The sequence below is a fragment of the Dreissena polymorpha genome, chromosome 1, assembly GCF_020536995.1.
Source record: "Dreissena polymorpha isolate Duluth1 chromosome 1, UMN_Dpol_1.0, whole genome shotgun sequence".
Lineage (NCBI taxonomy): Eukaryota > Metazoa > Mollusca > Bivalvia > Myida > Dreissenidae > Dreissena > Dreissena polymorpha.
The window spans coordinates 48766893-48792845 of record NC_068355.1 but is presented as its reverse complement, the minus strand read 5'-3'; the positions used below and the strand labels follow the sequence as shown (position 1 = coordinate 48792845).

At 35.4% G+C, this 25953-nt stretch overlaps 1 protein-coding gene across 15 annotated transcripts in view; it reads left to right on the top strand.

Annotated features, from left to right (window-relative positions):
* The first annotated feature begins 224 nt into the window (after nucleotides 1-224).
* LOC127879487 (cilia- and flagella-associated protein 54-like) overlaps nucleotides 225-25953 on the top strand; it is a 107110-nt gene continuing 81381 nt past the window's right edge. For 12 of the 15 annotated variants that reach the window (XM_052426458.1, XM_052426449.1, XM_052426356.1 and 9 more), the window contains exons 1-15: nucleotides 225-552; nucleotides 3544-3649; nucleotides 4509-4652; nucleotides 4815-5189; nucleotides 5673-5786; nucleotides 8156-8257; nucleotides 10216-10417; nucleotides 10831-10938; nucleotides 11441-11553; nucleotides 12417-12567; nucleotides 13823-13908; nucleotides 14248-14385; nucleotides 14928-15066; nucleotides 16754-16849; nucleotides 22808-23037. In XM_052426458.1, the coding sequence (XP_052282418.1) occupies nucleotides 362-552; nucleotides 3544-3649; nucleotides 4509-4652; nucleotides 4815-5189; nucleotides 5673-5786; nucleotides 8156-8257; nucleotides 10216-10417; nucleotides 10831-10938; nucleotides 11441-11553; nucleotides 12417-12567; nucleotides 13823-13908; nucleotides 14248-14385; nucleotides 14928-15066; nucleotides 16754-16849; nucleotides 22808-23037 (2295 nt within the window). In that variant the 5' untranslated portion in view covers nucleotides 225-361. The remainder of the gene's footprint in view (nucleotides 553-3543; nucleotides 3650-4508; nucleotides 4653-4814; nucleotides 5190-5672; nucleotides 5787-8155; nucleotides 8258-10215; nucleotides 10418-10830; nucleotides 10939-11440; nucleotides 11554-12416; nucleotides 12568-13822; nucleotides 13909-14247; nucleotides 14386-14927; nucleotides 15067-16753; nucleotides 16850-22807; nucleotides 23038-25953) is intronic. The other 3 variants (XM_052426348.1, XM_052426422.1, XM_052426418.1) reach the window with 3 other exon arrangements.

Sequence of the window (25953 nt, the reverse complement as noted above, 5' to 3'; positions counted from 1 at the left end):
GTACAATTATTGTACCGCGTGGCTAAGCTAGCATCATGTGGTTGGTAATGAAGGCAGGGACTTGATCCAGCTATGCTGGTTCAGTCAAATCTCTGCGAGGAGGTTGCGAACTTTAGATAAGCGCTTTGTAAACTTTACACATATTTTGGTTGAATTTAGCCGCGCACCTGTGTGACTGGTTTGTAATAATATCAATATTTGGGTGGCGTGTCTACGATAATTATGCTATTCATTCTACAGTACCTGGCAACACAATATTTAATGGCCGCGTCCATAAACCGTTAAATGATGAAACTCTAAGATTATCAAAATATTGTTTAAACATAAAATCTGAGTTATTTAGAATCAAAAGTCGGGCAGCATGGCTTCTATTTTAAGAAACGCTGCCGCTGCAGTGAACAACAAGGGCATGCCAAGCTCGTTTTACAGTAAAGACAAGCCTAACCCTGTGTTCCAATCACTGGATAAGGAGCTGAAGCAGTTTATGGGATTTATAAAGAAGAAAAATGCAAAAGGATATCAGAAACCAGAAGATGAATCACAATCTCGACCGTAAGAGTGACTTAGTTTCTGCAGGAACTAAGGGAATCACGTCTACAGATTTTTCTAAACGTTTAAACGAAATGAAATAAACAATACGTTATACTTTAAACGGTACTCCTATGTCCGATTTAAAAGCATCAGTGCCATCGCATTTCCAAACTGAAAGTAGTAATTATTTCTGGAAGTTATTAAGATTTTGTAACAAAGACAAATTTATATCCAACCCAACCTTTCTTCAATAAGGGTAAACCGGTTTAAATTTGTTGTTGTTTTACTTAACAAGATGTACAGCAAAACGAGTATATGTTCATTAAATTAAAAATGAATGCAGATGAAGAACGGCGGAAAATTTTCCTCTTGCACTTTGTGCCGATTTTCGGTAGCTTTTAAGAAGCTTTGCAACGTTGTAACGTAATGAGTTAAAATGGATTCTGTTGATATTGACTGTCATTTAAACATTTACTGTTTTTGTAAATGTTTTTTAGCAAAAAACGAAACGCAACTGTTTAAACGTGATACCCTTAGCAGTAACATGATTATATTTAATCTGTATGTGTAGAACAACTTACATGCCTATGTGCATATTTTCTTTTCATCTGGCAGGAGATTTTCACTTCATCCTCAGTTGTGTAAAGACATTGGTTGGTAATGGGGCCATGCACAGTTTAGATTGACCGTATTGTCATAAGAGATGTTCAGTATCAATTTGAAGTAAATGGGTGTAGAAATCAAGAAGTTAATGTAAAATAACATAAAAAATGAGTGAAAATCTCTGACCTGGCCCCACCCCAACCCCCATAACTTTTGACCCAGGGGTGAGATCAAAATTACAAATAGTGTAGGGTCGCACATATGCTCATAGCTACCATGTGTATAAGTTTCAAGGTTCTAGTGCTTATAGTGTAGGAGGAGATAGTGGCCAGGACGGACGAACGGACAGACAGACGGACGGCGGAGATAACCACAATATCCCCACGCTTGTCAAAAAGCGTGGGGATAAGTACTAATAACAATTGTATTCACGATGGACATCATACAATTTAATACAGTGTTTTTTTTATGGCAATTTCGGGGCCCATTCCCCTCAAAAAATAGTATATATTTTTCCCCTATTTTGTAGAAAAAATCCCCTCCAGAAGTAAAAAAAAAAAAAAAAAAAAAAAATTTTTTTTTTTTTTTTTTTTTTTTTTTTAGAAAAAACTGTCTAATGATACATATATCTCAGAATTATTTCATAAACAACTAACAAAGTATATAAATATAATATTAATATGATTTTGAATTATCATAAATAGTTAAATTAGTTTTTCCCAAATCAGTGGTCACTTTTCACATGAATTTCATTTTTTCCCAAAATGGCGAGGAAAAGTCCTGATGTACCTATATTGTGTCGATATTTGTTGATAAAAACATTCCAATTTGCTCCATTTTATTGATAAAAAATGCTCAAATTTGCCATTTTATCGATTAAAAAATTCCAATTACCGGTAGACTCAAATTGGCTAGGAAAACTGACACTGTGCATGACGGCTGAACTGTCTGAAACTAATGTTGAAACAATCATTGATATATATTTAAGAAAAAGGACAGAGACATTCAGCTGTGAATATTGCATTCATGCATACATGTGTATTCATGTAATAAATATCATTACATATAAAAGAGTGAATTTGTAATTTTCCCCTTTTCCTAAAAAACGACGCGTTTTTCCCCTTTGGACGGGCCCCGCCACCATTCCCCTATAGGTGAAAAAAAAACACTGTAATAGAAGTCATTAATGAAATGCCTGTGATACATTACAATGCATACAATGTTTAAGATACAAACAACATATTTCGTAGTAATCTACACTGTCAATGTATGTCATGGAAATGAGTGTTTGCAAATTGGCGTTCAGTTTACTCGCAAAGTTAAAACACCTGACAAGATTATTGTTAGAAAATGGGATTAGACAAACATGGTTTTATTTATATATTTCTAATAATGTTGTTGGATCTGTGTTTAATCAGATACATATGCATATATTGCTTTATTGTTTGTCATGTTGTACAGTAAACTGGAACAGCATGGAATTTAAATGGAAGACATTGCAATGTACATTGTCTGCTAAATTTAATAACTAGGGAAACTGACATTTTGTAAATTGTTCAGGAGTACATTTCTTCTGATATACATTAAGAGCACTAACATTATTTTTTGCATTAAAAAAGTCAGTGTTGAAATTATGGAGAATGCTCCTTTCTTAATTATTTATTGTTTTAAAAAAGGCAACTCAATCTGAAGTTTTGTTTTGTGTTTTTTTTTCAAGCATTATATTATATATTCAGAAAATTGTAATACTGAAAATTTTAAATTATTTTAAGTTTTTGCGTCTCCTGAAAATTTTACAAAATGTCTGTTACACATCTTTAAAAAAAAAGAAAGAAATGTGTTCGCTTATGTAAATTTAGAATTTTTGGTAACAACATTATGTTTACCAAAAAGGTTGTTAACATATTGAAACAACCTTTTTGGTCAAAATACAGTTAACAGTTGATGTATGTGACCTTAATAAACACAAGCATGAACAAAATCTAAAAATGTCACATGACTTGTTACATTTAGCAGACGAAACGTATTGATATTAATTAAAGTTAGTTAAATACATCAATTACACTTAAGTGTGCTTGTTGTTTATATTTTATGTTTTTCCCACAACTGCCACTGATACAATTAAGGTTTCTCCTAGAAAACCTTGTTTTCACGGAACGTTTACCCTTTTTTGCCTAAACTGCGCATGAAAATGCCCTTTTTGAATGTACTGCGCCATGCCTCTTTGCCCTTCTGGGGAAAACACTTAATTGGGTTTTATTGGTTGTTAAACAAATATTTTTTTGCATGCACTTAAAATATACGTCAGGTATGTATACATTATAGAGATAGAATAATATTGTATTTTTTGTATCAATGAGTTTTGTGGGGTTTTTATGTCATAAAATTTTGCATTCTGTTATATTTCAGAGCTGATACATTGTTTGAGCTTTGGAACAAGTATGAACCAAGATTGCCAAGGTCTTACTACCAAGAGAAACTGTTGGAAGTAGGAGATTTCCTCATGTCATCAAAGGTATACTTTGGCATCATAGTTTAAAGGGACCTTTTCACTTTTTGTTAGATTGAAATAATTGAAAAAAATTGTTTCAGATTTTTTAACTTTTGGGTAGTTATGGTATTTGTGAGCTTACAGTAATGCTGAACATTTACCATGCTCTAAAATAGCCATTATATGCATCTTTGACAATTAAAAACCTGAAAATGATAAAGTGTTACAAACGCAAAATGATGAACATTAAGAGGATTGCTTATATAAAATACACCACTCACTGTATGCGCACAGATGGCAGAGTGTTTGAAGTGCTAGACTTTTACTCCAAGTTTCGGATTATTTTTTTCTTTCTTATTTTTTTTTATATTCTTTACTGGTACTATTTAGTTCCAATGTTTACATTTATCAAAATTAAAGAAGTTCATGACAAACTTCAATACATGCCAAAATCTGTGAAAAGATCCCTTCAAAACAGCATTTAACAAAGAAAACATGTTAGTTATCACACAGAAAGTCTATATAATATCGAGACATTTTTTGCCTGACTATGTTTGTTAATTGCTCAGTGAAGACCATGATCTCATTTTTAATAAGTTAGTTAACAAGAAACTCATCTGTACATAACTTCAGCATTGCTTGTAATTCACATCAATATTATTTTTTTTTTACAGCAATGATGTTAATTAATTAATTGCATCCACATAACTGCAGCATTGCTTGTACTTCACTTCAATCATAATTTTTAACAGCAATTATGTTTATTAATTATTGCATCTAAGCATTGTGTAGGTAGCTTAGTAAAATTGATCCAGAGCAATACGGTATATAAGGTTATTATAAGTATAGATACTTATCAAGCCATGATAACTCTTCATTTTAGGAGTACTATCTAGCTCTGTGGCAATGCTATGACAGATACCTGATGCATTTTGGAGATACCAATGTTGTGGACATTGACGATGTAGAAATATTCAAAGAAACATTCTTCCCAAAAGGTTTTAAAGAAGACGGTGCCGCCTTAACTGTAAGTTTATTATTGTATTTCATTTGAATATATTAAGTCGTATTTCTTTACATATGAGGAGGTTAGTTTGAACCTTCTCAAAAAATCAATATACCAAAGATGCTGTGAACAATAAACATTTCCATATTGAAAAGTCAAGAAAATGACTCGATTATATTTCAGTTCCGAGCTCTGATGGGCAAAAGCATCAGCATGTACCATGTGGTAAAGGTGTCAGACCCAAAGCTTCAGAATGCACAGAATGTTGAGAACTGCGTGAAGATTTTGGCCTTCCTGAGGCTTGTCACCCAGGTCATTCTTCCCATTGAGAGACTTTGCTGGCTTGTCTACAATGGTACCTTGCATATCTACACAATAGCGCGGTACCTAATGTTCTTGGGCCACTCTGCGAAGGTTTTGGAGTACCTTCTGTGGGCATGCATGTGTATGGAGACCTCCGTGCCTCTTTTAACTGTCCGTTACCTCTCCTGGCGATCCACCCTCTACACTGCAGTATGTCAGTGCTACTTTGACTGCAAGGCCAGCGAACAGGCAGAGGTGAGGGATTTGTCATGTTTGTAATGAATATATCTGTATTGATAGCCCACTGCTTGGTTATCCTTTCTGTTGCTATCTCAGCAGTTAGGGTTGTCCAGATCACGAATAAAATTGTGAAAATAATACAATTGTTAAAATAATGTTTTATTTAAATGTATAATTATGCCTCCGGATCGAAAGAGCGGGGGTATATTGTTTTTGGCCGGTCTGTCTGTCATTCATTCATTGTGTGCGTCCCAAAACTTTAACCTTGGTTAAAGTTTTGCAATAACTTTTGCATTATTGAAGATAGCAACTTGCTATTTGACATGCATGTGTATCTCATGGAGCTGCACATTTTGAGTGGTGAAAGGTCAAGGTCATGGTCATCCTTCAAGGTCAAAGGTCAAATATATGGCTTCAAAGCGGAGCAATAGGGGGCATTGTGTTTCTGACAAACACATCTCTTGTTCAAATGTTGCTATGTTATTTTATTTGCCATAGAGTTTTGCCCGTCGAGGTCTTTCCAAGATACAGGAGCTGAGTCAGCTGGAAGCCATGAGCAGTGCCAAGGACACGCCTGAGAGGGAGGCTGCATTCAGGCAGGCCACCATCAAGGCAAGTTTCGTTTATCAGAGTCTCATTCTATGAAACCTTGACTCAATGCACGTGCGGAAAGTGTCGTTCTAGATTAGCCTGTACAGTGTGCACAGGCTAATCAGAGACAACATTTATTGCTTTTATGGATTTTTTGTTTACAGAAAGTCTCATCTAAAGTAAAAATGCACTATAGGATGACTGCACAGGCTAATCTGGGACGCCACTTAAAGCACATGCAATAAGTCCAGTTTTTCCAGAAAAGGCTCAAATATTCCTTAAAGCATATAGCAATGTGCCATCCATGCCAAGTATTGGAATTTAACAGCTTTGACCACTTCTGCTGTACTGAATATCATACTGTACCATGTTGTCGATGCGCAAAATATGTTGCAACATCACTTTCAAATCATTAACTTTTGCCAAAATGTAACATCCTAATTTAGTTATTCTTATCAATTATCTGCTGTGTAAAGCTCATGTATCTATCTTGTATGAATATCATTGTTACCATTTTTGTATGCCCCCGGTAGGGTGGCATATAGCAGTTGAACTGTCCGTCCGTCAGTCAGTCAGTATGTCAGTCTGTCCGTCCGTCTGAAAACTTAAATGGTCATAACTTTTTCAATAATTAACATAGCAACTTGATAGTTGGCATGCATGTGCATCTCATGGAGTTGCACATTTTGAGTGGTGAAAGGTGGAGGTCAAGGTCATCCTTCAAGGTCAAATGTCTAATATATGGCATCTGTCCGTCTGTCCGAAAACTTTAACATTGGCCATAACTTTTTCACTATTGAAGATAGCAGCTTGATATTTGGCATGCATGTGTATCTCCTGGAGCTGAACATTTTGAGTGGTGAAAGGTAAAGGTGAAGGTCATCCTTCAAGGTCAAATGTCAAATATTTTGTCTGTCCGAAAACTTTAACATTGGCCATAACTTTTTAAATATTGGAGATAGCAACTTGATATTTTGCATGCATTTGTATCTCCTGGAGTTGAACATTTTGAGTGGTGAAAGGTCAATTTCAAGGTCATCCTTCAAGGTCAAAGATCAAAAATATAAAATAATTTTCATTTCTCCATTCAATCTCTTACTTACTTCTCATGGAGCTGCGCATTTTGAGTAGTGAAAGGTCAAGGTCATCCTTCAAGGTCAAAGGTCAAATATATGGCTAAAAAGCGGCGCACTAGGGGGCATTGTGTTTTTTACATACACATCTCTTGTTATTTGTATGCAATTGAGTAGAAAGCACATTATTCATGTGTTGCTTTATTTGCATGCATGACTTTATGCTATTGTGAATGATATCTCAAAGAACATAGATTCATTAATTTTTATTGACATTAAATTTAATGGATTTATAAAAGCTCTTATTTGATTAGCTCGGCGTTTTCCGAGAAAACCCGAGGTATTGTCATAGCCAGCTCGTCGTCTGACGTCCGCCGTCCGCGTCGTGCTAAAACCTTTACATTGGCTCTAAAATCAAAGTGCTTCCACCTACAACATTGAAACTTCATATGTAGATTCAACTTGATGAGTTCTACACGCCACACCATTTTGGGGTCACTAGGTCATAGGCCAAGGTCACTGTGACCTCTAAAAAAAAAAGAGCATATAGTCGCCTCTTCGTCTGTCTCTCCGTGTGTCGGTCCGTGCACAATTTTTGTCTGGGCTATTTCTTAGCAACTAATGACTGGAATTCAATGAAACTTTATGGGAAGCTTCACTACCAAGAGAAGATGTGCATATTATCAGCGGGTTCTGGTCGGATGATTTTTCTCAGAGTTATGGCCCTTTGAAATTTTTGAAATTTTCCATTAACTGTACATATAGTGCAATTCTTGTCAGGGCTATTTCTCAGCAACTAATGACCGGAATTCAATGCAACTTTATAGGAAGCTTTACTACCAAGAGGAGATGTGCTTATTATCAGCGAGTTCTGGACGGATGATTTTTCACAGAGTTATTGTCCCCCCAAATAATGTGCCCTCAAGACGTTTCCTTTTATCTGAATATATAGTGCAATATTGTGACAAAAGGAAACTTTTGGGAGCATCACCCGTCTCCGACGGTTTCTTGTTCAAAACTGCACCCGTAGCCAAGCGTGGCACCCGTTATGCGTTGCTCTTGTTTGATCTTAAACTCATTGATTTTTTCATAATGTGTGATAAAATACCTCAAACTTGAACATTTATTGGACATTGATTTCCATGCTGAGAGAACCTACACAAATATACCAAAATTAGTACCTGACAAATTATTTTGGTGTCAAAGTAATATAAATTGATACTGTAAAAATGTTGCAGATGTTTTTGTCAAATAACCAATTTTTTTAAATAATATATGTATAAAGTTTTAATTGATTTATTTCACTGTATGTTTTAGATGGCCATTATGGTGTTTCGACGATCTGTCTACGAGACAAGGAGAAGACCCAAAGGACTACTCAGGCCAAAGACAAGGGCTAATTTGAAAGATGCACTGAGTGTAAGAGCAATTCAGTACACGATTTACTAACTTTATATTAACTAATCATATTATTTTGTGTATCAAAGGATTATTTGAAATTTTGTTATTTTCAGTATAAATTAACATTATGAATAGAATTGTTTAAGACCGCAACATTATTTATGTAAAGAAATACATCGATTATTTACCTATTAGCCTCCTATAATTCTAAATGCATACTAAGTATTTCAAAAATTTATATATTAATAATACAATTCCAAAAACAATATTGGTATTTGCTTAATTATTGCTAAATGAGAAATTAAATCTTTAGTGAACACAAACTTGGACAAATGCCCTGCCATTGGAAATGAACACGCCTGTGATTCATCATTGTAACAAAAAAATAAATGTATCAAACTGAATTTTACTTGCTCAAAAGTTTCTTTGACAAATTGGAAAGTCATTCAGTTTCCCTCAATACTCATAATAATGCTCCCCTTCAAAGAAGAGGGGGTATATTGTTTTGCACATGTTGGTCTGTCCGTATGTCCGTCCGTCCATCCACCCTATTGATTTTGAGGTCACTAGGTCAAAGGTCAAGGTCACGGTGACCGGAAATAGTAAAATGGTTTCCAGATGATAACTCAAGAACGCTTATGCTTAGGATCATGAAACATCATAGGTACATTGATCATGACTTGCAGATGACCCCTATTGATTTTCAGGTCACTAGGTCAAAGGTCAAGGTCACGGTGACCCAAAATAGTAAAATGGTTTCCGGATGATAAATCAAGAACGCTTATGCCTAGGATCTTGTAACTTCATAGGTACATTGATCATGACTCCCAGATGACCCCTATTGATTTTGAGGTCACAAGGTCAAAGGTCAAGGTCACGGTGACCCGAAATAGTAAAATGGTTTCCGGATGATAACTCAAGAACGCTTATGCCTAGGATCGTAAAACTTCATAGGTACATTGATCATGACTCGGACTCGCAGATGACCCCTATTGATTTTCAGGTCACTAGGTCAAAGGTCAAGGTTATGGTGACCCGAAATAGTTAAATGGTTTCCAGATGATAAATCAAGAACGCTTATGCCTAGGATCATGAAACTTCATAGGTACATTGATCATGACTCGCAGATGACCCCTATTGATTTTCAGGTCACTAGGTCAAAGGTCAAGGTCATGGTGACCCAAAATAGTAAAATGGTTTCCGGATGATAACTCAAGAACACTTATGCCTAGGATCATGAAACTTCATAGGTACATTGATCATGACTCGCAGATGACCCATATTGATTTTCAGGTCACTAGGTCAAAGGTCAAGGTTACGGTGACCCGATGTAGTAAAATGGTTTCCGAATGATAACTCAAGAATGCTTACGCCTAGGATCATGAAACTTCATAGGAACATTGATCATGACTGGCAGATGACCCTATTGATTTTCAGGTCACTAGGTCAAAGGTCAAGGGCACAGTGACTCGAAATGGTAAAATGGTTTCCGGATGATAACTCAAGAATGCTTACACCTAGGATCATGAAACTTCATAGGTTTATTGATAATGACTGGCAGATGACCTCTATTCATTTTCAGGTCACTAGGTCAAAGGTCAAGGTCACAGTGACTCGAAACAGTTAAATGGTTTCCTGATGATAACGCAAGAATAATTAGGCATAGGATCATGAAACTTCATAGGTACATTGATCATGACTGGCAGATCACCCCTTTTGATTTTCAGGTCACTAGGTCAAAGGTCAAGGTCACAGTGAGAAAAAAAATATTCACACAATGGCTGCCACTACAACTGACAGCCCATATGGGGGGCATGCACGTTTTACAAACAGCCCTTGTTTAATTCTGTTTTGAAAGATCAACCATCCTAATTAAACATAGCCAAATTTCAAGCCATTTAATCCCAAAATGAGACAAAAAGTCCCTAAGAGGTACAAAATAGCCCTATTGGTAAGAATTGTTTCTGTCTGTGTAGCTCCAGTGGCCACGCACCCCCAGTGAGAAGCTTCTCCAGGACATGTTCGAAGGAAGCGCCACCCAGCTGCTCTGTATCCTTGAGGCGCTTAACGACACCAACCGTCGTATCCTTGTCACGAGTCCACCTGCCCCGGACTCTGAGGTGGAGATACTCGACGTGTATGCTGAACTGTTCCTCGCTGCACAGGAAATATTGGCAGGTATTCAAAACTCTGAGTCCAGTGGGTCAAAACTTGTATAGCCAATATAGCTAATGGCCTGTTTTCTTAACTATTAACAAATTAACAGAAACAGTTGACTGTGTATTTTATTAAAATAACTGCTTAATAGCTGTAACCTTTTTTAGATGCCATTTTTGTGTGCAACTTGGCCTAGTTATTTATGCGAAGTGAATTTGATAATCTAATATCAATATTCGTATACTTGTATTTTTTGTCTGTTTATTCTATATACATTATATATATATAATTTTGCATCAAAGATTGTATTATTTTGATAGCAAGTCTGACAGCATTACTTTAATTTCTATATCAGCATGGGAAGAGGGTTCCATAAAATAAGATACATACAAACTTTTCTCAAGTCTGAAGGCTCCTTGTTTTTCTGTCTCCAGGTGGAGGGGGTCACAGAGGCTCCCTTCCCAAGGCCACGAGCCCCGTGGGAGTTCCTGCTCTGGCGGGTGTTGTTCAGGGAAGATCACTCATGGAGATGGCTGCTAAAGGTAGGCCTGGAGTTTTGTACATGATTTGTCATTTTAAATGTAAGTTTATTGAAGACATACATGTTTTTGTGTAGTGGCTTTAGTATGAATTGGTCTGTTTTTGAATTCAGTGACAATCATCATGCTAAGCCATTTAGCATACCACACAGAATTCATTAGTGGTAAACACACTTTAGTCTGAATGGACATGATAATGAAATCCATATGAGCCTTGTTCTGCAAAAAATGGGCATAATGCATATGCGTTAAGTGTCGTCTCAGATCAGCCTGTGCAGTCAACACAGGCTAATCAGGGACAACACTTTTTGCCTGAACTGGACTTTTGTTAAGAAGAAACCTCCTAAAACCAAAAATTGCATAAAAGCGGAAAGTGATGTGCCGACGGAACCTGTGTATACTTCACAGGCTAATCTGCGACACTTTATGCACGTGCATTAACCCCATCTTTCCAAGAAGGAGACTCATATTATCAAGACTAACCCTTCTGCTGCCTTGCCCCCAGGTGAAGATGGCGCCACTGTGGAGGCAGCCATCAAGCTGGTGAAGTTTGCCTTCAGTTTTGAGCAGTGGGATGTGTTTGAGAGCCTCAATGACACCTTGCTCACCTACCTCAGGGTATGGGTCTATTGCCATTTCTGAACCTTTTACCACTCAGATGCTCACGTTGAAGCGTTTTTAGTCCCTTAAAAAATAAATAAATGTAATACCTTTCTGACTTGATTCAAGTTTTTAATGCTTCATTTTGAACCCTTTAGTTCTGATAAGCAGCTTATAGCATAAAACCCGAACAGACTGCGAGTTACTTGCAGGTTGTTCTGCTTTTATGCTTGTTGCATATGGCCATTTTAACATTGCTTCTGTGCAAGAAAGGCTTTAAGCTGCCACTATTTGTTACAATAATGTACGTTTTGTAGTCAGTTTAATAGTTATAACGGCTATTGTAATCAATACTTTTTTTACTGTGTGATTTTATCACAAACATAGCATTAATATGATAAATGGACAAAGGTTGTGTTGCTAGTATAAATATATTTAATCAATGATGTGTTAATTAATTGTTGCCAAATTCGAACATTAATTATGTACAAATTGTCATGTATTTTACAACTACAAACATGTTCCATTAATTTGCTTGTTGAAATATGATATTAAGACCCTGGAGACAGTACACGGACACATGTTTGTTGCCTACAGAAATAAAAGTAATGAAAATTTATTTAATATTGGTCTCCAGATGGTGTTCAAACAGCCATGGAATATAGGGCAAAATGTCTTGCCATATATGGCAATATATGAACATTTATTGCAATATAAGTTTTTTACTGTTTATTTTGGACAATATTTTCCACTTTTATGGATTTTTTGTTTAAAGATAGTCTCTTTCAAACGAACATCCTATTAAGGGAGAAAGTGAATGTGCACATTAATGAATCCCAGTTTCCCCAGAGTGAGGCTCATATTTGATACAATATGCTCAGATAATCAACGATGACACACACCAGTGGGATGAGAAGTGCCTACAGATCTTGGCAGCCATGGAGAAGGTGATGAGCAGCAAGAAGCACCGCCGCACGGTCTCCCAGGGCGACGAGGAACCCCTGGACCATGACATGGCCCCCTCAGTTGCTGGTAAGGGTTGGAATGGGGTCCAGGAAAAACTGGACCATATTATGAGCAACCTAAAGTAGTTGCTTGTAAGGGTTACCCCTAAGGCACTATTTTTGATTTGTAAGGGATTTGTTAATGATTGCATAGGGCCTTATTTGTGATAGGTAAGGATTTGCATAGGGCACTGTCTATTATAGCTTAGGGATTGTATAGGTAAGGGTTTTTATATGGCTCTTTTAATCATAGATAAGGGATTGCATAGGGCACTATTTATCATAGGTAAAGGTTTTACATAGGACACTGTATGTCATAGGTAAGGGATTGCATAAGGCATTGACTGTCTTTGTTAAGGAATTGTATAGGATCAAGGAACCTTTCCACATACTTAGTTGGTTTCCTGGTACTTGGGAGGCAAGGAACATGTGTAATAGTTTAAAGGTCACCGGGTCAAAGGTCAACATCATAGAGGCTTAGAACATGCATTTCATTTCTTCTTTATACATAGAGAACTTTTCCCCCCAATATCATCAGGTCAATGGTCAACATCATAGAGGGCTTGGAACATGCATTTTATTTCTTTTTTATACCTAGAGAACTCTTTCCCCCACTATCATCAATATTGATTGGCTGGTTGGAAGCAAAGAAAGATACTGATATATTTTCTAGTTCAACACTATAAAAAGTAAAGATCATAGAAATTATTTTGTGTTTGTCGTTAGTTAGGGATGAATCCTATTGATATGGAGATCAATTCTTAAAGGGTTACGGAAGCATGCAATATCTAAAAACTCGGAACATTTGCTAATTATGATGACTTGGCAAGAAGACAGGGGCATATATGTTTCAATAATCTAGTTGGTTAACTTGAACTCGTTAGCATATAGAGATTCTCACACTGTAACATTTTGGGTTCAAAGAAATCGTTATGATTGATTTATGATGTGTAACTTACTTATCATTATGATGGCTTATTAATATCAGCTCCTGGAGTACACATAGCTTGACATTAAGATGTACTTTAAATTATTTGAGTATTTCTCTGTGAAAATTGGGCTTAATGCAAGTGTGTATAGTGTTGTACCAGATTAGCGTGTGCAGACAATACTTTCCAACCTTAACTGGATTTTTGGTAAGAAGAGGATTCCGTTGTACAAAAAATTCCTTAAAATCGGAAGTGTTGTCCCTGATTAGCCTGTGCACAGCCTGTGAAGCTTCCCAGAATGAGGCTCATTTGTGTAAAATGAACATGTATGTACTGTCTATAGAACATTTGCAGCCCAGTCTGTGAGGTCTGTGAATCTCAATGATGAGCTGATAATCCTGGCTGACACCCTCATGTCTGTTGTCACCGGACCATTCACGGTAAATTTACACTTAATGAACAATTATATTCTTTTGGATTTCTTAGTCATGTGGCATAAAATGCAAGTTTGACCATGCATAAGTGGAATTTGAGTATTTGAAGTTTTATTCAACATTTCAATTATTTGAAAAAAAAGTTGTTAAACAAATAATTGTATTTGGTTATTACTTTATTTACAACAGTAAAAGGAATAGAGTTATGGTAATTTTGGGTTTTACCCAGGAAGTAATAAAATATAGCGCAGAAAAAAATACTGAAATTGTTTTAAAGTCCTTTTTTAAGTCTCATAAACAGAAAATATAATTTAAAATATTTTTTTACTAATTGTCTGCTTTCAGCCAGAAAGTATTGAGGTTGACGTGATAGTGGATGCAGCACTGTACATGTGGAACAAGTGCAAGGCAGTCTTCCAGAGGTATCAGACCGGGTCCGTTGATAACCCTAAATACCTCAGCAAAATGGAAAACCCCACAAAGGTAAGCTGCAAGTCTTGGTGGATAAACAGGTAAATTATTGGATTATGTATTCTGATATCTGATAGGTCACAACATTTGTCTAAATTAATCACCATAGAGATCAAAACTGGTCACATTGGATCAAATATTAAATCACAAGGTTTAATGAAATAAAAAGCTTGTGAACTCTATGCATCAAAATAACTTTCTGGTGTTCCCTGATTATTTACTGATAAATCCTGATTAAACAGTTACAGGACACAATTGTGTTCATTTGCTACCCTATGTCATTTATGGTCTAGTAGACATCAGATTCGGGCTAGTACATTTTAAAAGAAGCTGGTCAGAAGGTCTTGATGAAAAAAAAAGTTAATGTCGAACCCTGATATGCATAAAGTGTAGTCCAAGGTTCAGGGACATTACTTGCCGCTTTTATGAAAGTTCTTATTGGCATGGAATGACACTATGCACATGCATTAAGCCCCATTTTCCAGAACAAAGCCCATATTAACATATACCATGTGTATGACCTCTGTATGACCTCTGAGGGCTGCTTGTTACAGTGGGTGTACATACTGGACGTGGTTCATCAGCTGTTGTGCTGGTGTGGGATCAGTAGCGTTGACCCAGCCCTCACGGCTGAGGTCGTCCTGAGGCTCGGACTTGTGCTTGAGAGCAGCGCACATCTTGACCAGATTGAAGGTACGTTTGCAGTAGAAGCTGTCTGCTGGTTGCCATTGTTACATGCTTCATGTCAAATGATATGTGTGTGTGTGTTACCCTAAAAAATGGCTTTTTATTCATATCCTTTTGTTGCAGTTGGAAATTATGAAAAAATGTGGAATTTTATTCTGTATTTTTTAAAATGTTTAAAAAATATCCATATTATTATAATTGTTGGTACATATTGTATTTAAATAAAAATCCTTTTCATATTTTGGATTTTGTATGATGCAACATTACATTAAAATAAAGCTGATTGTTTATGTTTCCAACGGCTTACAATGTTTGGCTAATACATTGTGTGGCTAAAGCTTGTGACATCTTACATGTCTAGCAATGATCTCCTGATGTTAACAGATTTATACCTTTTACATTAATAGTTCATGTACATTTGTACCAGTAATGCTACTAAGTAGTATGTGCAGATTCATATATTTAACCAGGTTTTTAACCAGGTTTTCCGAAGAAAAAAACTGGTTATTACATTGGCGAATGCGGGCTGGCTGGCTGGCTGGTTGGCTGGCTGGCGGGCTGGCTGGCTGGCGGGCTGGCGGGCTGGCTGAACAAGCTTGTCCGGGCCATTACTATGTCGTTCATTGTCAGATTTTAAAATCATTTGGCACATTTGTTCACCATCATTGGACGGTGTGTCGCGCGAAATAATTACGTCGATATCTCCAAGGTCAAGGTCATACTTTGAGTTCAAAGGTCAAAAATGGCCATAAATGAGCTTGTCCTGGCCATAACTATGTCATCATTGTGAGATTTTAAAATCATTTGGCACATTTGTTCACTATCATGGGACGGTGTGTTGCACGAAAGAATCATGTCAATATCTCCAATGTCAAGGTCGCCACAACTAAAAATAGATTTTTTTTAAAACAAACTTACAAAGGGGGTTAATTTTGTTTGTTCATTTCAAAAGTTCAGTTTGAGTTTTCTCCCTTTATCAGATTTTTTTTCACAGTGAAAACCTGGTTTTGTGACAATTTTGTCCCTTGTTTTTATTAAAATCACAAAAAAATAAATCAATTGATGTTACAATATTTATATCAAATTAAAATATGCATGGTTAATAAATATGAATTGCATTCTTCTCCACAACTATTGATAAAAGGTATTATAACTAATAACAAAGTGTTGCTATGTTTGGCCACCACATCCATTAATCTTATTACGCATTGTTATCATCAATTGTAAATCATCTTGTTTTATTTTTATTTACCTATGACAATATTTGTGTTCAAGATTCTTGACATCAAACCGGGCATGATTTCTTCCCACCGAAACACATGTTAATTTACAATGGATTGTAATTTATTAATGAAATGAATTCAGGTGATTACAGCCATGTCCTTATTCCCATCTCAAATCTCTGCTTATTACATCACTTGCTTACCACTCCATATGAGCCTCAGCCTAGGAAAATGGGGACTAATGCATGTCTGTAAGGTGTCATCCCAGATTAGCCTATGAAGTATGCTAAGAAGATACTTCCTTTAAATGAACCATGAAAGCTGAAAGTGTCGTCCCTGATAGACCTGTGTGGGCTTCACAGGCTAATCTGGAATGACACTTTATGACCATGCATTGAACCCTGTTGAATCCCAGATTGGGGTCCATATATTAACAACTCATGTCATTGTCATCCTACTAACAAACCAAGGTCATAAACTGTTTGACTGGAGGAGAACACCATCACCAGACAAAGACAATGTTGAGAGGAAAGACACCCCAGTAACGCCTCGATCAGGCTCTAGAGGTATTGTAGGTGGCAATTTAGCTTTAGCAGAAGTGCCCTGGTGCAAGGTTGATGTTTATTATGTTGAGTGTTTTGGGCATTACTTGTTTTCTTTTATAAAATTTTATGTTGCTTTTGTGGAAAAAAATTGCAAGGTATTTGACATGGCCATAGTTGAAGTGCCTTGAAGTCAGAATGATGTTTACTTGTTTATTATTCATTTGGTTTGGGCATATAGTTGTTCTTGATGCTCTTTTATGTAGTTTTCTGTTATTTTCCTCACAATATTTTAGTTTTGCCAAGGTTTTGCAGTAAGGAGATCTTGCTATAGCGATGTCTTTTGTTTTGAGGTCCACACTGTACTTTGTTTAAAATATATCTGTAGTCTGAAATTGTTTGTGGCATAGATGCAAACACATTTTAATATCAAACTAAAATCAGCCTTTTTTGACATATATGTACTTAATGTAAACCAAAATAATTCTTCTCAGACACAATTGTGTTCTTCATTAAAACTCTTGTAAAAAATCAATGTTTAGTGTGTCTGAATGTTATAAATGTAGCTTAATTGTGTCCCTAGTTAACTGACAGAATCTTCATGTATTTATTAATTTGAGCCTGATAGGTATAAAAGACAAAGTGTCACTTAATAAGTGCAAATGAAAAATCCCTTCCAATTTACAATTTCTTTAATTGTGGTAGTGCACTTAAATTTAAAATTCTTTCTAATTGGTATGGATACAAAACACACTGGATCATGCATTTATTAAAACACCTCATGTAATTGTCCAGACACTTTTACTTATTGGCCCATGTCCGGTGACTTGAGGCATTCTTTGTCATTATTGCGTCAAAAGTATAGTTTAGATTTCCAATTGGTTTAGATAACACCTAATGTTGTTATCCAGAAAATTTGACTAAATTGCCAATGTCCTTCGACACCTCTATGTTAGTCATTTCCTTATTCATAACAATTCAACCATTAATGGTTGATTTACTACTCTTTATGTTGTGCTTAAATTTATAAGGGCTTCAAGCTCCATGTAAGTGAGCTATTGTTCTAGATTGTTCTAGATGTCTAGCTTCATTTCCTTGCTGCAGTACTTCAATGAAGAGATTCTTTAATTGCTGAATAGAATTGAAGTACTAGAAAAATAACCAATAGTTCTTAATTGTGCCTGTACATTACCTTTTTATTCTGGTGGTTTCTTACTTATTTTGAAAGGACGAACACTTCTTATTGGTAATTGCTGATACCATATAAAAGTTAGGTTTGTTAATATTTTTGATACGTAAAAAATAATTATTTTTAATTGTGTTACTCTAACTTATTGCCTTCTTGGTATTTATACCATTTTCTAAGAACCGTGTTTTCCATACTTGAATGTACATGTTTACTTAACATTATTATCATATGATCTGTTCTGTTAGCAGATCTTTAACAATTAACTGTATTTACAATTAAGATTTTACATATGCGATTTAAAGTTTTCATCCTGCCATACCAAGTTGTTGTTTTTTAAGTTTTCTTGTAAGCAACTTATGTGATGTATGTTGTTGTTCTTTTGGAAAGTTTAAGATGATTCAAAACAAAAAAGGATTCAATGTGAATGATTCACGGGCGTACTTTGTCCAGGGTTTTCCATGGAAATCCATGGAAAATATGAGGCTGGAGTATTCGGATAAAGTTTCCAGCATTTTCCAGCGTCAATATTTAAAAAAAAAAGGTGGAAAATTGTCCATGGTATGTGGAAATAGCCTGGAATAGTTTTCATGGTTTTCCAGGTTCCCTGGAATTATTACCATGGAACAATTTCCAGCCTGCATTGAAAAACCGTGAAACATTTTCCAGGGTTTTCCAGCAAGCATGGAATAAATACAGTCCTAATACTCCATGTAATCTTGAAAACCATGGAAAAACCCTGGAACATTTTCCATTTTTTTCCAGATTACATGGAGTATTCGGACGGTATTTTTCCATGCTGGCTGGAAAACCCTGGAAAATGTTCCAGGGTTTTTCCATGTTTAATAATCCATGGATGGCTGGTATCACATGAAAAATTGTCCAGCTTATACCATGGTCACTGAAAAGGAAAAAGAAATTCCTGGTCTAAAAAAATATTCATGTATAAGATGAATAAATTACTCACAGCTTATATAAATCATAATTTAAGGTAAGATTAAAACAAAAAAAACTCAACATAATGCCTTAGTTTCTAAGATGTATTATTTTGTTCACAATTCATAAAAAAATATCATCAGAATTATTCAAATCAAACTAGTATTGTTTAATACATGCTGACAAAGCGTCTAGGTCCATTATCAAAATTCAGGCTCTTACATAACAGAACAGGCACTACTTTAAAAGTTGAAAAGTATAATACATTGTACAACCTTCACAAAATTCATTCAAAGTAATAAATACAATATATATACAGTAACAATACACGAACCCTGTACAAACTATACATGTTTACAAGAAACAAAATGAAAAATCTAAGTTATTTTAGCTGCTTCATGTATGTCACAATGTTGCTGCCCTTGAGCACCAGGTTACTGTTTTTCTCAGCTACTTTCACTTAAATGCACTGCAGGTGCTTAATTTCATTAATATATTCATACAATTTTATTGTTCAAAGAAATTCAGAACATAATGCATGTATTACTTTCCAAGTGACAATTTAAAATATAATTGCAAGTCTGAAACTTGTGTAAGCCAAACCCCTGGAGGTCAAACAAGCAAAGCAAAATAACTTTTAAAAAGATTCTTCTGAAATAACAAGTTCCAGTGATGTAATATTTTGTATGCAACCTCCTTTTGCAGTCCTCTACAAGTTTTATTTTTCGAATAAAGCCCCAAGGGTTAAGACTTACCACTTCCTGTGAGTCATATAGACTTTCATATAACAATTACTTTTAAAATCTTTTTTCTAAAACTGTAGTGTACTATTTGGGTCCACGGCAAGGTTTTTTATCTCCTCTATTCAAAGGGTATTCCATGCTATACTACTCACTGATTTTTTGGTGTGGTGGAAGGCATCAGGATGTCCGTTATCATGTAATGAATCTTAACATACAACAACTATATATCTGCAGGCACTCACTTCTAATAAATATATTTGTTTGGGGTAATTGTTTAAGGTCACTGACCAAATTCCATAAATATGACCTGAAATTTAGCAGAATTAAGCCCCTTTTTGTACTTTCATGAAACGTTTGGCTGCAACAACTCCATATCTCTATAAAATCTACCATAGATATTGATATAAAACATGACATACAATGTAAAGTGTTCAGGGTCTTTGTAAACAGTGACTGACAACTGTAAATAATTATTATCTGCCTTTATCGGAATTTCCCTCTTTTGTTCTTTAAAAATGCTAGTTTAAGGTTTGCATGCAAGATACACTTCAGGTTAACCCTTTCAGTGCTGGAACCGAATTTTGAAGGCCTTTGCAAACAGTTTGGATCCAGATGAGACACCACAGAACGTGGTGTCTCATCAGGATCCAAACTGTTTGCTATTCTGATAGTATTCTTTGAAAAACCCGAAAAAAATGCTAATTTTAGAAATTCAGCAGAAGACATTTTAGCAGACGACAAATTTCCTAGCATGCAAAGGGTTAAGGTTTGCATGCACAAGCACATATCTCCATACATAACACAGATATTCAATTTAAACTTTACAAATGTCTTTGGAAGCATCATGCCCGGCAACTGACTATGGCCAATAGCACTGACCTTCAATTCAACAGAACAATGCCCCTTAGTGTACTTTTTGTACTTAGAAATTTCAGGTTAATGTTTGCATGCAAAAACTCGTATCTCTAGCTGACATGTTGATCTTTAGATTGAAATTTGGGCTTGTTGGGTCAAGGTCACTTTTTGAAAAAATAGATTTAAAGTTTGTTCTTAATATCTTTCAACAGAATGACGATATTGTGTTGAAATTTTGTTTATTGGTAGGTTACAGACTGTAAAAGCAAGCGATTGTATTTGTGGCTAGTGGGGTTCAAGTTCACTGTAACTAAAATTAGAAAGTTTCATCTCAACTCAACTGGAGGTGTTGTTCTGTAATTTTGTTTGTTACTTACTTACAAGCAGACTTATCAAGGGACTGCATATGGGGCCAGTTGGATCAAGGGCATTGGTGCTAAAAATAGACATTGGATGAGGTTTTGTGCTGTAATTTTGTTTGTTACTTACTTACAAGCAGACTTATCATGGGACTGCATTTGGGGCCAGTTGGGTCAAGGCTAAAAATAGAGATTGGATGAGGTATTGGGATTATATTTTGTTTAGCTTATACTGTAAATCATTAAATTTCGTGTGGTACGAATTTTCTTGGATTTTGTTGGTCCGCTGAACCACGAATTTAAGTACCAACGATTATTTATACATTTTTAATCATTTTCGAATGTCATTTCCGACATATTCTTTCATTGTCTGTTATCTGAGATATTTGTTTTTTGTTATAGTTACTTCACTTCAGTAGGTCACATTACACTATATCTTGTCAAATTAACAGTTTGCAGATTTATCACATATGTAATTTAGTGCCAATTAAAATTAAAAGAGACATAACGGTTTTCACACGTGTATTTTGGGGACCTTATTACTCAATTGTTACTACTAGGTGGTGGAATGCGCTGAGAATTGCAAATATTGTCAAAACAACATTGAAGGCAATCAACAAGCGGGGACCCACAAGTGTGACTCTTTATCGCTCTTATCGACAATTATCGGCAACACTTTCATGCTTCAGTGCACATTAACCTCATGTCTTGCGACCAACACAGATAAGCAGATTATGCTTCTTTATAACTGTGGCTGTTTTAATAAAAATTTAATTATTATCACGGTGAGTCTTCCCCGAAAATTTGACATCCACGAAATTACGTTTCAACAAATTACTTGTTTTTTTTTTATTTGAAATCCACTAAATTATGCGTCAATGAATAAGGTGTGTTTTTATTAAACCACGAAATTTTATACCGACGAATTTCTATATGTTTACAGTATGGAGATTTTGCTTGTAATAATTGTGTAAGTCAACTAAATCATTTGTCAAAATGTGAAAATCTAGTGTCTTGACATGGTTACACTTCTTGTTTTAATTCATAAAATATAAGCATTAAGTTTGGGTATGCTATATAACTACTACAGATGTTCAACATCAAATATGTCAAAAAGTGTACATTATTTTATCAAAGCCGAACAGCTTTTTTTTGGTATCTTCATCCTACGTATTACAACATATGGCGTCAATAGACATTCTTTGTCATTGTTATGACAACCTATATTTTGCATTTCTTTTTTGTTACAGGAATGTAAAAAGAAAAATCGCACTGAAAGCAACTTGCCTCGTTACTCTATATCTGCCAACTGCCTCACTTCAATAAAAGATTGTGTAATTTTCAATTAGTGTATTTTTTAGCCGCAGTTGTTCTTTTTTGCTATTTAGTAGACAATGCACAAAATTACACAAATGTAGGACATTTGCCCCTTCGGACATCTGCCCCTTCATGAAATCAGGACTAAACGGACATCTGCCCCTTCATGAAATCAGGACTAAACGGACATCTGCCCCTTCACTCAAATTCTCAAGGTGGACATTTGCCCCTTCACTCAATTTGTCAAGGTGGACATTTGCCCCTTCACTCAATTTGTCAAGGTGGACATTTGCCCCTTCACTCAATTTTTCAAGGTGGACGTTTGCCCCTTCGGACATTTGCCCCTCTATTGCATTGATAATAAACATTTTTTTTTTATCATTATCTTTAATCTTAAGGGGCAGATATCCGTTTAGTCCTGATATCATGATGGGGCAGATGTCCGAAGAGGCAAATGTCCGTATACCAAATTACACCACATAAGTTGCGCATCACATTGGAAGCACAAACTTACCGCTTGATAGGTTTTTCACTCTTTCAGCTTTCCAGGTGACTATTAAGTTTTGTTGTTCACTTCCTGTTCCAGCAGATGGCCGGTCTCCATTCAAGGACACGTCAATGTCTGACCTTGGCGGCACGCAGGAGGGGATCTCCCGAGCCTCCATGCTGTCTTCCTCGCTTCTCAACGTGAATCCCCGCAGTCAGCTGCTCCAGGCTCGTGACATACTGGAGCTTGGACTCAAGAATGTGTCATTTGCAAGGCAGGCTGTAGCGTTGGCCGACGGGAAGTCTATTGCGGATGTCAGTTGGGCTAAGGTACATATTTATTTAATCGTGGCAATAAAAAACGTTTAAGTTCAAGATCAAGTTTTTTCCCTTTTGTATATGTGTTCTGCTTTAGAAAAAAATTCCTGTTACTGAAAAACAAGAATTAAAATTGCCTGTTAAATTGAGTAAGCACATAGGCATGACATTTTCTCCAAAACAGTATATGCAATTGGTTACTGGAGGAAATCTTTTCTACAAAATTCCACACTTATGCTGATGTTCCCTCTGTTTATCAAGTCTTGAATGTATACATGTAATTTATCCAAGATAGATCGCTCATCTTCATTTCATGAATATGCAACAATTTAGCTGAAATAATATACATTTGCAGAAATCTCTTCCAAAAAACAAACTTCCATTCGAACTTGAGGATTTCGTTTATCCTCTTAAAACCCACAACCTTCCTGTCAGTGCTATAGATCAGAGTGTTCAGAATTCGCAATCCTTTCAATACCAGTCCATTCCTAGTTTTGTTAAAACTGCCAGCAGGAACTCTGAAAACTCAATCTTTAGTACTGACCAGGAACCCAGTGGGTTTATAAGTGCAGGGGTAAGTCAGATTCTCACTTAGGCCTCAATAATTGGTCAAGTTTGTATGCTTGCTCTGGAATATCAACTCATCTTTCAGGTCTTTCTCTATGTTAGCCAAACAGGGCTCAAGTGTTCAAAAACATAATAATCATCATCATCATTATTACTTTAATGTGGCATTATTTGTGTTGTTATTGGAACATACAGAAAAAGACCTGATATTTCTAATCAAGGAAGTTACATTTGTATTCTGCAATAATAATTAAAATTGGTTTGACCACAACATCTTAACTGCATGCAATAAACCTTAATTATGCATATGTATGAATTATCAGTTTACACTTAAAACCCCAAATTTTTAATTAGCCCCATTCCCATAAAACAACATTAACTGGAAAACACCATTGTTTCAGTAATTTTTGTTATCATGCATGATAGGATAGATCAACTTTGAGTGTTTTTAATCAGCTAAATCATGCATTAACCCATGTATTATTTTACTTGCATTCATGCTAGTCTTTGTTACATATCTGTTATCTTAAAATAAATGTTTAATTGTAATTAATAGTGAAGTCCACTTGCCATATGAATATCATAGATTTTGCCTTTTTAAAACTAAAGTGTTGTTTAAAAGTACAACATTCTCTAATGATTCTGTACATAAATGTAATTGTTCTTAGAATCCTCACATTCTGGCATTTACTTATCCAAAAAAGGTAAAATATGTGCTGTTTGTTAAGTCCTGATGCTGTTTTTAAGTGTTTGTTTAGTAGTCAGTAAAGGTTACAGTGGAATAACATGGAAGGGATGTTTTAAACCTTATTATGAAGTTGAATATTAATCTCTATACAATCATTTCTCGTTATGTTTTAAATGTTTGTTAAAAGCTACAGGAACAATTTTAATTATGAAAATACCAAGAAGTTAGGATTTGAAAAAGTTGAACATCAATCATTCATTAAAAACACATTCCATTCATTAATTAAGTGAAGTTTGCTCATCACAACTATGTAACATTCTCTAAATAACATATAATTTATTTCACAGTTTTTATTGTGCTTGCTCTGTGTTATATTCTATGGAACAGTCTTACATATTGACCTTTAATGGCCCAGGTCATATAGTCTGTGTACTGTCAGTCACTGTGTTATTAAGCACGTTTTGGGTTCCTTTCTATAATTTAACCAGTTTTCATGGCATTGTCACCAAACTTTTTTGAAAATGTTTGTAAGTATAAAATTGTGGCTTCTGGCCAAGTTCAGTAACCACCAAGCCGCAGGAGTTACGGCCCTTGAAGTATTGTCCATTAACAAATTTTGTAAACAATTTATTCAGAACATATCTAAAAAACTTAAAGAGATATCATCTTGAAACTTAATAGGTAGGTAGATCTCATTGAGGGGGTGTGTAGGGCCTTAGAGGCATAACTTTTGCTCTCCTGTTTTTAGAGTTGCTTCCCTTTATTAAATTTTGTACTAAAGTTTTGTCCAGAGCAAATCTAAATTACTTACTATCGACTTGAAACTGAATAGGTTTGTAGATCTCTTCACGAGAATGTGAAGTGCTCAAGAACCATAAACGCTGACCCCTAGTTTTAGAGTAATGGCGTTTGTTTATTTTTGTTTAGAGCATTTTTTTGAAAACTAAAGAGGTATCAACTTAAATCTTAACCCTTTGCATGCTGGGAAATTTTTCGTCAGCTAAATTGTCTTCTGCTGAATTTCTAAAATTAGCATTTTCTTCTTTTTTTTTTCAAAGAATACTATCAGAATAGCAAACAGTTTGGATCCTGATGAGACGCCACGTTCTGTGGCATCTCATCTTGAACCAAACTGTTTGCAAAGGCCTTCAAAATTTGGTTCCAGCACTTAAAGAGTTAATAAGTAGGTAGATCTCATTTAGAGGATGTGCTGTGCACAATAACCACAATTCATGCACCCCTCTTTTAAGAGTTATTATTTTAATGATTGTACTAATTTTTATATATAAATGGATTCATATGAAGAGTGTCCGCCAAACACTCATTGACGTGTCCAGTGGCATGGGGAATGATGTGATTTAAACTTCTGTGCTAACATTGAATCAGATTTTCATGTTTCATTACTTAGTTTTGTGGTATTTTAACACTTGTACATTGATTTACATGAGCAGTGGGAGTATAAATATGTGTATGTCTATACATACGGTACTACATGTGTTTTGTTTATTGTTTTTGAAGATAACTTTAAATTGAATGTAAGATATTTTTTTATTTAAACATCAAAATAATTGTTTTCTTTCATTTTGTTTACTCACCTGAGAATATTTTGCTTGGTAAGCTCTTGTATCTTTTGTTATTAGTATGCCACTCATAATTATTGTTTTTTATTGAGG